Consider the following 16912-nt stretch of genomic DNA (forward strand, 5'->3'; position numbering starts at 1 on the left):
GTATGTCCAGAAAGTTTCTAAAAGACATTTTACTTGGCCACATTTCAGTTTTTTTTTTCATTTCAAGTACTTAGTGGCTCTGTGAGTGTAAATAAATTGAGAATCTAGATATTCTAGGACATAATTATGAAAGCATTGTGGCCAAATGGAGATGGTATAACACTTCTACTGGGGACGCTATTGCTATGTCTTGTATGGGAACCCTGCATTTTATGATTAAGCACTGAGACTTGGCACAGTTGTTCATTGGGTGGCCCTGAGTAGATAAAGATCGGGAGGCATCGAGAGCCCCCCTTAATTTAGGAGGGAGGAGGGGGGAAGGCTGGCGCCTCCGCGCTTCCTTTGAAACCATATTTCTCTAAAACTATACAAAATAGGGCATGCGATATATCATTTTCGGATAAATGAAGGACGAGGAATTCATTTTTGGAACAAAAAAATGTATTTTAGAACAAAAATACAAAATAAAATGGGAAAATCTGAAAACGAGATTTTTTTTTATACATATTATTGCACATTTTATGAAAACTGTAATGGTTTTTTCTAAATAAAAAATATTATTTAATAGCTACATTTATCTAGTTTTAGAAAATGTATAATTTGTTACAGAAATATATTATACGACGAGTGATAAAAATTAATTTACAACGCCCGATAGGGTGATTTGAATGCTCATTTCAATAAGTTTTGTCAATGATTTCAGGTATAATCACTATTTTTAACACACGAAAGCCGTAATCATTGTATTTTATGGCTATTTTAGTGATTAATGTACATAAATAAAAAAATACAAATACAAAAAATAAAAAAAATATTAAATGTGATAACTTTTTTATAACATTATCCTATTATGTTCTTTCTATACAATATATATCTAAAAGCAATAAATATGAATAAAAAGCCACATTTATGTAGTTTATAAAAATATATAGTTTGTTACATAAATATATTACGAAACGCGAGATAAAAAATAATGAAAGTGACGTGGCAGGGCGATCTTGATGTACGGTACGGGTCAGCTTGTATGATTCGATGAGGTGAGGTAAAGGTACTCAAAGCTCTCAAAAAGTGTAGTTATTTAGAGTACTTCAAATTAAACAACATACTCCTATATAGTGTGAATTTAACTATTTATATCACATGAAATGATCGATTGATATGATAGGTCAGATATATACATCTGATCCTAATAAATCTTGTGAAATAGTAGTTATCTATATGATTTGCATAATTTATGGATAATTCTTACTTGACATATTTATTATTCCAGATCTGCGTCCTGTACTTTGGTTAACGAGTGCCGAAAATAGTTATTAACCAAAAAAGATCGCCAAATTAACAGCATTTCACCGACAAAAGCTGCCTTGCACCATTTTTGTAAGGGTTATAGGTATATCAAGGTGTCCATTTATGGGGTCAACTGAACCCAATTCAAAATTTGCCATTATTTGCTACTTGTGGCTGGACGAAAGTCTGTAACAATTGGGATTTGGGAGCCTACTTGCCCGCAACGTTGCCTGTTGCTGCAGAAACATGCCTCGAAATTGTCGGATGCAGGTGTAAAAAACAGTGCCGCGTAAGGTGCAATCGTAAAAAAAGACTTTTTAAATTAAATGTTCGGAGCTGATGTGCTTATGCAGTGGATGTTGTTATATGTACATAATTAAATTCAGACTATTCATGTTGTTTTATTTGAATAACTCAAAATAGCTACACTTTTTGAGAGCCTTGAGTACTAGCCCCGATACACATTTTTCGTCTAGTCAGACCATTTTTTGAGGTTCTCCTTTGTACAAAAGCAATGTCTTAGTTCAAAAATCATTAATGTTTAATGCTAATACGAATCTAGTTTATTTTTTATGGCACTATTGCGCAATAACTAACTATCATTGATACTGAAAGGAAGAATATGACGATTTTTATTTTATCTTTTATGGATGGGTAAAACCGATTTAAGGGGGCCCAAAGGAAGTAACTAAATTCTGCTAGTAAACTAAAAAATCTTCAAGCCTATGCATGCAGAACTGCTTTAGGAGAGGAGAACGTGATTAAGACATTTTTTTTGCAATATAAGTCACATGCAATTTTATTTTACAATCAAAATTAACTATATTATAGGACTTTTACAATTTTCTGTACTGGGTCGTGATATACCTACATGTGTAAACGTTATTAGAATAAGTATATTTCTGTATTACTAGACGAACTCCACTGCATAGCGGGTAGTACCTTTACCTCACCTCATCGAATAATGCAAGCTGACCCGTACATTAAAATTTTCATTTTCATTATTTTTTATCTCGCGTTTCGTAATATATTTGTATAACAAACTATATATTTTTATAAACTGCATAAATGTGGCTTTTTATTGATATTTATTGCTTTTAGATATATATTGTGTAGAAAGAACAAAATAGGATAATGTTAAAAAAAATAATCACATTTTTAATATTTTTAAAAAAATTTGTATTTTTTTTTATTTTAAGTACATTAATCACTAAAATAGCCATAAACTACAATGATTACGGCTTTCGTGTGTTAAAAATAGTGATTATACCTGAAATCATTGACAAAACTTATTGAAATGAGCATTCAAATCACCCTATCGGGCGATGTAAATTATTTTTTATCACTCGTCGTATAATATATTTCTATAACAAATTATACATTTTCTAAAACTAGATAAATGTAGCTATTAAATAATATTTTTTATTTAGAAAAAACCATTACAGTTTTCATAAAATGTGCAATAATATGTATAAAAAAAAATCTCGTTTTCAGATTTTCCCATTTTATTTTGTATTTTTGTTCTAAAATACATTTTTTTGTTCCAAAAATGAATTCCTCGTCCTTCATTTATCCGAAAATGATATATCGCATGCCCTATTTTGTATAGTTTTAGAGAAATATGGTTTCAAAGGAAGCGCGGCGGCGCCAGCCTTCCCCCCCTCTTCCCTCCTAAATTAAGGGGGGCTCTCAATGCCTCCCGATCTTTATCTACTCAGGGTCACCCAAGGAACAACCTGTGCCAAGTCTCAGTGCTTAATCATAAAATGCAGGGTGTTGTGCAATAGCGTCCCCAGTATTCACCCATTCTGGTCATTGGTTGTGTATAGTGATAAATCTTGTTTTGTTACAGAATCGCTTGTCAACCGTACAGTCTTCGGAAGAGGCTGTTGAGAAACTGGCAGAAGGCGTGCAGAGCATCGCTGTGCAGGACAAGACACCGAACCAGACAGGTAACTTGACACACTTAATCCATTATTTGTGTGTTTCATGTTAGTTCATAGTCTAGGTTAAATAGTTTAGGTGGAGATACATTTATTGGTACTAATCAATCATACACTGTCAAACATTGTTACAATTATGTAAAAAATAATTTTAAATACAATCATGATTAAAAAAAACTTATTATAATATATTTTATAGTAATCTATAAAATATATTATAATAAGTTTTGTATGGCGCCATATATCTATTGCTTGTGAATTCCTCGAATTGTGACCAATTCTCTTTTTTTCATTTTATTATCTGGATTCCAGTCTCTTAAACCAAATCTTATACAAAACCAGTCGTGTTGGAGAATCTTGTCCGTGATAGAGAGCCGTATGAGCAGGGACCGCAACTTTGGTGCCGATGACAGACGTATGACGTCAAGCTAAATACAGAGTGTTGTTATCTAGATTATATACACTTAATCAAATAACAACTTATTAGCCTCTTTAGTTTACTGATATTCAAACTTGAGTTAAGAGTTTTTCCACGTACTGGCCACGTATAAAAACATAACTGTCTTTGTCATGTTAAAACCGAGATTGTGGGAAATGACAACCAATTTCTGTTTAACTATTTTTCATTGGTAAAATATAACCGAAATATTATTGTTTCGCTATGGAACCGTATTTGCAGAAATTTCCTTTTCTGATTTTACAAAATGAAAAAATATACTGCTCCTGCTGTGACCAATATTTAAGAGGAAAAGCAAGTAATATAGATAAACATTTGAAAACAAAAAAGCATATAGAACGAGAGGAAGGAAAAATAAAACAACCTTTTGTTAATATGTTGTTTTATTTAAGTACACGAAGAATAATATTTTTTGTTACAATTACATTACTGTAAAAAAAAGCCAATAAAAATAATATTTGCATCGTTTTTTAATGTTAACATTATTTTTTTATGCAAATACCAAGCAGTTCTCAATATCTCATTATTAAGAATTGAGGTATTGCAATGTTATTAAAAGAACATCCTATATCGGACTAAACGTCATAATGACGTCACCGGCACCAAAGTTGCGGTCCCTGCGTATGAGTTTTTACGGGACCCTAAGTACATTTTCACATTATCCGGTCCGATATCGGATGTAGGACCGATATCCCATACATTTAAGCCGCCATCTTTGATTTTTACTATTGAAATCCTTCCGACATCCGATATCGGATCTGATAATGTGAAAACGCACTAAGAACCTACAAGCGTACGCTATGATAGCGCCATCTATGCAAATCTTTGAAACGAAAATTAATACATACATACTATCACGCCTGTATCCCATAAAGGGGTAGGCAGAGCACACGAAACTACCAAAGCTTCAGTGCCACTCCTGGCAAATAAGGGGTTGAAAGAAAACGAAACTGTGACATTGCAGTGACAGGTTGCCAGCCTCTCGCCATGCGCGGATCCAGGGGGGGGGGTCATGGGGGTCATGACCCCCCCCTGGAGCCTAGGTTGGCCATACAAATAGACCACGTGACCCCCCCCTGAGGCCTGGGCCTTTACCACGTGACCCCCCCCCTGGGCACGAAGCTGGATCCGCGCTTGCCTCTCGCCTAACCGCCGTCTGGGTTAAATTGTGACGAAAATTAATGTAATTTTCTTTTTTATAGCACCTAACTCGTCGGAAAACAGTCCAGCGAACACCGTGAAGCCAAACGATAAGCCGCCAAGCGAGGATAGAGTGAGTTACACATAATTTACTAACGAAATACTTGATCGTCATATCAATGAAATATTTATTATTGGTCATGATTTATTTATTATTTATGGATATTTTATGCTAATGTACAATGATCTTCATGCACTGCTTCAGAGAGGCGGACGAAATGAAAAGTTAATATGAATGATATCAATATGAATATTAGCTCCGTATTGACAAAACTCTTCCCAAACGAAACGGACAGTATTACACATTGTTCGGCCTATTGGGCCATTTTTTTCAAAGTTGTCTACCCCACTTTTTTTTGGATTTGGAAATTTTTATGTGTTTTCCACTCAAAATCGCGAGCTCTTTCTATCCTAATAGGAGAAAAAAAGCGTCCCAAGGTTTTTTTCCCATCCCGTTACCATTTTTTCATACATTTTGTATGGCGGTAACGGAATGGAAGGTTCGAAAAAATGTATGGAAATCTTGGGACATTTTTTTGTCCTATCAGGATCGGAAGAGCTCTCGATTCTGAGTATGAATCGCGTAAAAAATACCCATGTTACAAAAAAAGTGGGGTGGACAACTTTGAAAAAAATGGCCCATCTGAAGATCTCTACTATGTATGTATGTTATGCCAACATAACATTTTTTCTATTTCCAGACTCGCTCGCACGCGGACGACCCAGTGTACTGCCTGACAACAGGCGTCGTCCGCTGCGTCATGAAGCTAGCAAACCTCGCCACCAACGGCGCGCCACCCGCCCCCGCGGTACTGCAAGCTGTGAGGGCTATCGGCACAGAGTTGAGGGCATTATGTGCCACTGTTGACAACGTTGTAGTGCCATTCCCTAGTGCAGAACAAAGGTCAGTTTTACTATCTAAGAGTATATAACTATAGGAAATAGAAGTCACCTGGCTACCAAACAACATGTTACTTCATACTAACAATAGAGGTCGCTAGTGGTCCACCAATGCTGTTTAAGAGAAAAAGCTTATGCGTGCTGATTGCGCGTACATTCCACGCTCGTTAGTTCCTGCCGGCGTCCGCTGGGCGCAACGCCAGCGTTCGTCCTGCGCACCGCTATCATTGCGCTCCGCTAACGCTCCGCCTACGCTCTCAAAACGCGCATGTGTGGCCGAGCTTTAAGTGCGTTTTCTGTTCGTAAGGGCCTTTCGCTTAGTGATGTGTACGGAAAATTTCCTATGAAGGGAATATTTCCTCAGAGGGGAAATTTTGCATAACAGCATATCGGATTTATAATAAGATCCCTCCGGAAATTAAGCAGGCCCCCAGTTTTGCTACATTTGTACGACAAATGAAAACAAAACTGTGTGGAGACGCACTGTACTCAATTGAGGATTTCTTTTTGTGAATAGTATTCATAAATTATAATAATTTAAACATAATTGAATGACATATATGCACCTAACTAAGTGTAATAATTTGGATGTATGTACCTAACCTATTGACGTATAAAATGTAAATTTTATGAATAAATAATTGAATTGAATATCACTAAGGTTTGCAAAACGGGAAAAGGAGTTATCATCTACAAGTGCTGCGCAGATTTTGCTGACAATGAATGCTTTATTCTCATCTTTATGTATATTTCAGGGAGGTGGAAATGGCCCATCAGGTGCTGAGTAAAGATATGGCGGCGTTGGTGGAAGCGATGAGATTGGCGCTTCAATACGCCGCGACTACATTACACCACGAATACACCAAGTAAGTACTACCATAGGCCACAGAACACCCCACTAGAAGCCAAATGCAAGCGATATTGTTCGAGACGCAAATCACCAATCCTTGCGGGGTGAGGCGGGCGCGCACGGTGCTGCCATTGGTCGTTTCAAATAATGGCGCGCCTTTATGATTAGCAGTAGGGATGGGAATGGGACATGTCTATTATAGACAATGGTACCGGTACCAGTACTGTGGTGAATTTGTTTTGCAACAAATTATAATATTATAATTAAATTATAATAAGGCCTAGTTACCCTTCGGGTTGGAAGGTCAGATGGCAGTCGCTTTCATAAAACTAGTGCCTACGCCAAATCTTGGTAGTAGTTTCCAAAGCGGACCCCAGGCTCCCATGAGCCGTGGCGAATGCCGATGCCGGGATAACGCAAGGAGGATGATAATTGTGATAGCATCTCAATAAAAATCATTCTAGTAACTAATAACTAAACTGTGCATTTTTACTTACGTTTACTAAGTTAAATAACCAACTAAATATTCTAAACTAATCAATGAACTAAATACCACTATCTACAGACTCTACAGATTCTAGATAATTATTCACTATTACAAATCTGCTTTCTTTTATATTTCATAAAATGGTAGCACATGGTACGAACGGCAGTACGAAGTTCCCGCAACAGACATAAACTAACATGGCCCCATGCCTAGTCGTTTACGTGAAAGGGATAGCATATCACATTGTTAACTCGGTAAAGAGGGATGGACGCGCCTCGGCGCCGCTCAGCACAACCATATTGACCAGTATAAATGAACTCCGCGGACAATAAACAATATTCAACAAAATAATTAATTTGACTTAACTGTGGAATGTTGTTCCATCTTTTTTACATGTAGAAGTGTTAGAAGACTTGCCACACCACTTTATGCTGTAAGAGACCATTGTTTGCAACCAAAATTGATTATTTAAGATTTTTTCCCGAGCGGACACGGACACTGTTAGCGGGTCGTATACTTGGGCGCTACTGATCGGTGTCGCACGCGTTCAAACTTTTATAAACCTGATTTGTCGTATGCTTGGTGACCGCGAGTCGCCCTGTAAGGGCCATCTTGTTGTATTGATCTGTGCCATAGGCGTAACAAATGAGCATTTCTTTTTTTTTTGCCAATATTTTTTTTTATTGTTTTAGGGAATTTTAGGTCAACTGTACTCAGAATCACGAGTACTTTGAATCTCACTGGGAGACAAAAAGTGTCCCAGAATTTCCATACATTTTTTTACTTTCCTCTTTTGTTACCCCATACAACATGTGCGGAAAATGGTAACGAAATAAGAAAAAAATGTATGGGACAATTTTTTTTACACCTAGGATTGAAAAGGCTGATTCTGAGTAGAAATAGCATTTTTTTTTTCAAAAATATCACACTAAGAAATGCTCAAATAAGAATTATTTCGGATAGCACTTGCTGATAAAATGAACATTGTTTTGATAAGTTTCCACTGAGAGTCAGAAAAGCTATCGTCATTTTGAAAACAACAGTCCTGATCAAAATATCTTTCTTTACCAATTTTAATTATTAATTAATATGCCTCAATGGCGTCCGCAATCGTGAACGAACATATTTAACCGACTTCAAAAAAGGAGGAGGTTATCAATTCGTCGGGATCTTGTTTTATATATGTTCTCCAATTACTCGAAGACCCCTGGACCGATTTGACAAATTATTTTTTAACCCCCGACGCAAAAACGACGGGGTGTTATAAGTTTGACGTGTCTGTCTGTCTGTCTGTTTGTCTGTGTGTGTGTCTGTCTGTGGCATCGTAGCTCCCGAACGGATGAACCGATTTAGATTTAGTTTTATTTTGTTTGAAAGCTGAGTTAGTCGGGAGTGTTCTTAGCCATGTTTCATGAAAATCGGTCTACTATGTCGCGGTAGGGGGTTTTCTCAAAATTTTAATTTTGTGGTTATTTTTGGACTCATTAAAAGACGGTCATATTTCCGACCCTTGGATGTCATATCACACAACTCACTACTATAATTTGAGATTCGTATGTTAATAATTAAATTATTTATTTCAGAAACATGCTCGCTGCTGCACACGTGCTAGCAATGGACGCGAAAAACCTCCTCGACGTAGTCGACTGCATCCGCGAACGGCACCCCGGCATCGACTGGCGCGCCGCCCTACAACCAGAACCTTCCGTCCTCTCCCCCCCTTTCTCCCCCCAACCCGCCCAGTTCTCCCCCCAACCTCAGTTCTCCCCCCAAAACACCGTCCAAGAGGAACCGAAGCCAGACTTCAAAATCAACCAACCGGTCACAACTAGTCAACTAACTACAACCGAACTCCCTAAAGAACATAGCAGCCTCCCTGTTACTTCTAACCGCGTTTCCGCTCTGATACACAACTATAACCTATATGGGAACATTCGAGAACAACATATCTACGGGAATTCCGAAGTAGGCGGCTCTTTCCAACATTCATCGTCAAGCATCGATGAGAAAATCGACGCAGCGCCGTTGGAATCGGTCAAGAGTCGCATACAAGCCATGTCGGGCAAACTCGAGTCGCCACCGATATACTCTGTGAGTAAGAAAGTTATAGTAGACCAGAACGATCAAGGTTAAACTTTATTCGCTTGTAGGGGCATTTTCAGATTTGGGACCCCCCAATTAGCGAAAGTTGTTAACAAAAAAATCACTGTCAGTTTTGTAACGATAAGCATGAAATTTCAATAAAAATATTGTTTTTGTGTTAATCACATAAACTTTAAGCGATAATCTACATTCAGAATGTGAAAAAAGTAAATTTTTAGACAGATATTATGCTTAATTGTAGAGTTAATTTTTGTTAACAACTTTTGCTAACTGGGGGTACTCAAATTTTGAAAATGCCCGTAGTTTCTTTGCCTCGGTGAGGCTGAAAAGGCTTTATAGTAGAATGTGCGGTAGTTTTGAGGGTAACTATACTTGCTTACCGCAATACCAAGTGGCGACTGATGTTATAGTACTATCTCTCTCTATCTCACTGGGTCTCCATTAGCATGAAAGATAGGCAATATGACTTCAGTCGTCAGTTAGTATTGCGGTGAGTATAGTAAAACAATTGAAGGTTTTACTGAGGCGTATAGAAGCGACCGCGAGTACACAAGAGTAGTACGACTTTATGTCTCTAGTTTGTGCAGAACTAAATTCTATACTCAACAATTTTACAACGTCAATTTTAGAAACAAGATTTTATGAACTTTAAAGTTAAAATGTAATGTTTTTATTTGAATTGAAGTTGAAAGATACAGCAAGCTGCAGGGATAACTAATTCCTCCTGAAATAAAACTGACCGGGTGACCCGTTGACCACGAATGCTGTAAAGTGTTCGAAACGTCGGGATGAATTGTAAATTCATTATACGCGATTTAATCCGTTTCCATAGTTTTATTTTATGAGTAACTATCGCGGTAACCGAAGACAATTTTAATCCCTCCTGCATACAAATCTGTAGGGGGTCCAGTTATCTCCATCGACTGTTTAAATTATGATGTCGCTTCTTTACTCAGTTATCCTCAAAACAGTAGTGACTAGTACTTAACCGCGATACTTAATTTTGTTTTGAAGTTAGCAATGCCGCTTTCATTTTATTCTGCGACCTAAGCTTCGAAAGACAATCACACGATTGCTCAATATTCTATGTAGGAATAGATGTCAATTTAATTTTAGTCCTGAGCCAAATAATTGTCATTAATTTATTATATGACATGTTTTTCTTTAGTATTGGACTGTATTCTCGCTTCATTTTTAGGCAAATTATACCCAGGCCAAGTTCTGGTTTTTTCAATACGATTTTCTGTCGAGCAAATTTTTTTATAGTCGAAATATTAATGTAGTGCGACTCAAAATATAAAAGAGGGCGCCACTGTCTTCGTACTGCTAAAAGGCTTAAAAATGGCAACACTTTTGTATAGAAATTCCATTTAATTATTATTCTTCGATGTCGCTATAATTTGTCAGTTTTGAAACTTAAAATAGTGACAATCAAGGTTACAAGCTATAATATATTATTCGCCCAATAGAAAATTGTATAGAAATATATCATATATTGGCTTATGTGTTAATTGTTATATCTATCAACATATCATCGGCATTGTTGAGCTTCAAATTATTGACGTTTCGAATTCGAAAATAATACATTTTTTAATGAATTTCAAAGATTTTTTCATCAGAGTTAGGTGCAACTGGCTTCTCAAAAACGAGCACAAACATTACGAAAAACACCGATTGATAATATTAATTTGTGATATTATTGCCAATAAAATTTACCTAATTCGAGTTAATATCGGCAACAGATAAAAAACACAATATTGTGAACTCAGCCTAATGTCATAGAAAAAATATTGTGGATTTTTTTATCAGTGTTGCCATACGTATAATATTAATAAGCATCAGCACATTCCTTATGATTGCACCTACCGCGTAAGTTTTGTAATTATTCATACAAATTTTCTATTTTTGGTGTAATGTTGCAGTTTTTATACCGCGCGAGCGATTTGAATCTTCCAGTAACAGTAAATAAAGGAATTGTATCGTGTATTATTTGAATAAGGGGCAGTGCACATGGAGTCTTATTCTTACCATAGACAAAAATAAATACTTAGATACCACAGACGCAGAATTAGTTTCTTAAAAGAGATTATTATGAGGTTTACTTAACATATGCAAAGCCCTATCAGAATCTATAGCGCAGCTTTCTGAGTACGCAATGGTTAAATAACAAGAGACTGTTTAGGTATAATTAAAATATATTAAATAACGTGCATCCTAAAGTAAACAAACAAATCAAGTGACATGATGTTGTCATGCAGACAAAAATAAGAACAGGCGAAATATAAAATTCAAATACTATGTAGCATAGACATGCTTGCTGTAAGCCAGTAACATAATAGGTAACATGCAAATAGTATGATTATATAAATACACATTACATTTAAATCTAACAGAATCGGCATCGCCAATAGATGGCGCTGAATGTCAAGCGCAAATGTTTGACAAGTTAGCTATTTCCGTCAATTGAAAAAAATATGTCTATAATATTTTCAGGTACTTATCATTTAAAATTTTGTTTTATATGGTTCAATAAGTTGAAATATAAGTACTCCATGTGCTCTGTAAAAAGAACCTCTGTGTTGTATATTTTCATTAGTTAAGGTGCCTTTCTGTCACAACTTGTAAACTTTGCATTTACTTTCTTCGACATAGCAGCATTTAACTGGACTCAGATTACTTTGTAAAAATGTACAAACCGAATTGATTCATAATTATTATAATTTTTAATCCAAAGTTTTATTGTAAGTTTAGATCTCAGGGACTGTATGTATGTTAGTTTTGTAATTAAAAACAGAATTTATTTATTGATCAACTTCGGTTAATGTATAGTTTTCTTAATGTTTTAGACTTAAGCAGGATTCATTCCAAAGTAAAGGTATGTGTCGACGGCGTAGCTTCAGACTTGTAACATCTGAGTTTTGGCTTCGAGACTATGTTTTACCGAAATCAGCTAAAAATCAGGCTATCTATCTTCGAAACCGGGCTCTTACGACATTTTTTACGGGGAAAAAAGGTAACATACCCGACAGTCGGGTTCTTGGTAGCGAAAGTGTTAAAAACGTAACATAACATTTCCCAGTGTAACGAGTATTTAATATTAGGTCGAAAAGTCAAGACTCGCTTTATACCTAGTCGACTGCCGGAGATTATTTACATTATGAAATAAATATAGACGTGAACTGGTTTTCGTTTATGCATTAAACTGAATAAAGGACAAGTCAATATACTTTTTGTTTTACTTGGCCCTCGTTATCCTAACCTTTAAAGAGAATGGAGTAATAATTACCATAAAAGTTTTGGTAGTCATCACAGCATAATTACTGCCATCTTTCGGCAGACGGTTAAAATCGGCGTACATCAAAGACCAACAGGTCTATACCTATCATTCGCTCATCTCTCCGCTTGCCACGTGCTGCGATACTAAACATTAATCGCTTCATTCCATTGCGCGCCAATATTTGTCCTGTCCACCTAGTTAGTAGCGAGTGAACAACTATTCAGTGGTGCAGGGCTTATCTACGATCCCCTTAGAAGCTCCCCTTAGATTTGTTTATTAAATACAGTTTACTTCTTTTACAATCACTCCATTTAATTTAAAAATTTAATTGTGTGCTAACAATTACACATATAATTTTTACTGGTTAGTTTTGGATTGTATTATACTACCTACGAGTAAGTTTTCTTTTCGTTTCTAAAACCTTTTACGGCATAATAAAGGTTTAAAAGGATTCTTATGTGATTTTTAGTGATTACCTAAACAACAAACAATCTTAAATTTCAAGGTGATTTAAATTTTTGGATTGTAATGAATGATATACTTAAGATAAAATATCAGGCCCCGTAGCCGAATGGCATTTCTCCGACGCCAAACGAAAGCGATACGCCGCTGGCTCTGTCGCGCCAATACGCAAGCGCGATAGAGATAGATATCTACTAGCGCTTCGTTTCGTGAGCGTTTCGTGAGCGTTTGTGCCATTCGGCTAGCCACCCAGGTAACTTTTCTTTTCGTTTTTAAAACCTAAGTGGGCCTAAAGGCTGATTACAAACTGCTGATTACAGGCTGAACAGTAAACACCTAAAAGTTCTAGGTAATTTAATTAGTTTTGGTTTATGTTATACCTATGTGGTATTTTTTCATTTCGTTTTTAGGGTTCCGTAGCCAAAATGGCAAAAACGGAACCCTTATAGTTTCGTCATGTCCGTCTGTCCGTCTGTCCGTCTGTCCGTCTGTCCGTCTGTCACAGCCGATTTACTCGGAAACTATAAGTACTACAGTGATGAAATTTGATGGGAATATGTGTTGTATGAACCGCTACAAAATTATGACACTAAATAGTAAAAAAAAAGAATTGGGGGTGGGCCCCCCATACATGTAACTGAGGGATGAAAATTTTTTTTTCGATGTACATACCCGTGTGGGGTATCAATGGAAAGGTCTTTTAAAATGATATAAAGTTTTCTAAAAAACATTTTTCTTAAAGTGAACGGTTTTTGAGATATCAGCTCTCAAAGTCGTAAAAAGTATGTCCCCCCCCCTCTATTTTTATAACTACGGGGTATAAAATTCTAAAAAAAATAGAGGTGATGCATGCTAATTAACTCTTTCAACGATTTTTGGTTTGATCAAAGTATCTCTTATAGTTTTTGAGATAGGTTGATTTAACTGTAATTTTGGTTAAGTTATTGGTTTATTATATTTGCTGCTACGGAACCCTTTGTGCGCGAGCCCGACTCGCACTTGGCCGGTTTTTTTAACATCTATAACTTCCGCTTCTGGTTCCGGTTCCGCTTCTGCTTCCGTTAAACTAAATTCAAAACTTCCGCTTCCGGTTCCGTTAAAACCACATCCGTTACATCCCTGGTTAAAATTTAGCACCTAAGTTGGTAATTTTCAACCGTATTATTTCATTCCTGATTTCACTGGTATGTTGAAATGAATCACTGTCGCCAACATACAAATAAATGTGATCTTTGAACATCAGCGCCGATTTTGATGTTTCCGAGCTACGTTTTTTCTACACCCTGTTTTTATTGAATTCCGTTAACTTTGAGGGAAGATAGTTCAAATACAATCAATTTCTCTAAGAAACTAGCCTCTTGACTCTTACGGTTATCGAATTATTAAAAAAAAAAAACTTAATTACTGAACACGTGTGTGGCATCCCTTACCACTTTCTAATGTTATTTGTTATGGCATGTGCCGTCAAACACTTGACAATGACTTTAATGTTATTATTAAGTTTCTCTCACACTAATTATAGCGATATATAGGATGGTTCCAGATGATGAACCTAACAGCGTGTCGAATTTAACGGAAAACAAAAAAAAACAAGGTGTATATAGGCATATTTTTAATTTTCGCCATACAAGTGTAAATCTAATTTCGGACGACCGGTCTGGCCAACGCGTAGTGACCCTGCCTGCTAAGCCGCGGTCCCGGGTTCGAATCCCGGTAAGGGCATTTATTTGTGTGATGAGCACAGATATTTGTTTCTTAGTCATGGATGTGTGGTATAGAGCTAGGTAGATCTGAGTAAGGTGTCCCCCAAATATTTTAAAAAATATGTGGAATAGGTACTTACCTATTGTGTCGTTTATTCGGGATATCAGGTTGAAATTGTTTTTTTAAACACAAATAAAACATGTTTACAAATTAATTTACATTTTATTAACAAAAATACAAAGCAAAGACTTCAAGGATTAGTTTCATAAAGTGACCATACCTGACCAGGCAAGCAATTATGGTCGCGCGATAAGTGATAAAGGCCGTCCCTATCGCACTATTTGTAAGTGCATATCGTCTATCGCGCGACCATGCTTCCCCATGTGTACTTATAATTTTTTATCCATACACTATGTACAAGAGGCCAAAATTAATGGTTAAATATTAGTGAGAACAGTTGAAACCCGTTTTTACGATATAAGCGTGCATATCGCACTTTGTAGCCGTCAAATTCTATTATTATATTTTTCTACAGCTGAAGAAACTCCAGATTGTTGTAGACTAGTATACATTACGATACAAGTGCGAAAAAAAGGAAGTTCGAAACGAGTGGCGGTAAATTAAAACACGACCGATCGGATTGTTTTAAATCGACACGAATTTACTTTTTGCACGTGTATCGTACCTACGACATTTTTCAATACAGATGGCCCGCCGAAGTTCCACCTGACAAGAAGTGAACCACTTCTCGCACTAGTGCGTAAAAGAAACTACATCTGTACTGAAAACAGAAATTACAACTATATTCCATACAAATGTTACTTTCTGACATTACATAAGGTATTTTCTGGTTGCCTTTTACATTCAACTCTAAAAGTTTTTTGATTTGATAGTCCGACGTACATTTCTAAGAGTCAGTAAAAAATATTAGGCTGTAGTGTTTAAAAATTTCCTAATACTTATTAAACAGACTCATTTCTAAAGCATAGGAGTTAAGAAATTGAATAGAATGACAGGTTCAATCCATACATGGGACAAACCTCTTGCCGCCCAATGTACAATCAGATGTACATTTTGGTTCAATGGAATTTTAACTTTCATGTGAATGAATAAAGTAGCATTTTTTTGTCTCTTAAACTTTTTCGAACGAATGAAACTTAATTAAAAAGCAACTGGGATCTTCTCTAGCAAATTTTGTGTATGGTGGGGTTATAAGTATGGCTGAATAAAAGTTTCGTTTATTTATCCCAGTGCTTTTAAAAACTATACAATATTATATTTGATTTTACAAATGTTATGTTTCAATTATCTACAAAAAGAGTGACACGAACCTTTTGACCTGCCTCGACTACACGTAAACAATAGTGAAAATTATTACAATTTACTAAAGTTCAATTTGTACTGTTCTATTAGATGACAGTAGGTAACATTTTTTGACATGACAAAAGCGTCATATTGTCTTCGGTTACCGCGATAGTTACTCATGAAAAATTATGGATCGCGTATAATGAATTTACAATTCATTCCGACGTTTCGAACACTTTACAGCATTCGTGGTCAACGGGTGACTCAGTCATCTGTAAATTCATTATACGCGATATAATCCGTTTCCATAGTTTTATTTCAAGAGAAAAGCGGTCAAAAGGTCAAGAAAGTATAATTCTAATACTAGCTAAAAAATAGATCCAAAAATCTATTGGTGAATTAATATTTCGGCTATATTTTGTGTTCTTAATAAATAATGCTTGAATGAATAATGTTAAATTACAAAATTGTTCAACTACAACTGTGTATGACCCACCATAGCAACAGTACGTTATATTAGAAGACTAGTTTGAATGAGATTTGCGAAAAGATTTTTAATTATGAATTTCTAATATAACGTAAAGTTCGATCATTTCTTAAATGGTAGTAGCCCAATATAATCACAATCAGTGTTACCATGGTAACCGACATGTATGGGCTGCTAGTGCTCCGTACACCAATTGTATTCTGTTGGTTGCTTGATGTAATGATAACACTCACTATTGCCGAAACACTTTATTGTCACTAAAATACCTTAAGTATAAAAGCGCGAAATAATGAATGAAAATGCTAATGAGAACACGCGTGATGGGCGGTAATTATGCACGTGAACTGACTCGTATTCTAATGCTTTACGCAATTGTAAGTAATTTCGCTGAGATGGCAATGTGCGGTATGTGGACCGTACACGACACGAGTCTAAAAACCAATCGAGAAA

General features: G+C 36.1%; 1 protein-coding gene across 1 annotated transcript in view; it reads left to right on the forward strand.

Moving 5' to 3' along the window:
* Positions 1-9396, forward strand: part of LOC125237913 (focal adhesion kinase 1) — a 109472-nt gene extending 100076 nt beyond the window's left edge. Inside the window, 5 exon segments of the mRNA XM_048145148.1 lie at positions 3140-3239; positions 4890-4960; positions 5589-5791; positions 6543-6653; positions 8708-9396. Coding sequence (XP_048001105.1) covers positions 3140-3239; positions 4890-4960; positions 5589-5791; positions 6543-6653; positions 8708-9257 — 1035 coding nt within the window. The 3' untranslated portion in view covers positions 9258-9396.
* The last annotated feature ends 7516 nt before the right edge of the window (positions 9397-16912 follow it).

The sequence above is a fragment of the Leguminivora glycinivorella genome, chromosome 22 (genome assembly GCF_023078275.1).
Source record: "Leguminivora glycinivorella isolate SPB_JAAS2020 chromosome 22, LegGlyc_1.1, whole genome shotgun sequence".
Taxonomy (NCBI): Eukaryota; Metazoa; Arthropoda; class Insecta; order Lepidoptera; family Tortricidae; genus Leguminivora; species Leguminivora glycinivorella.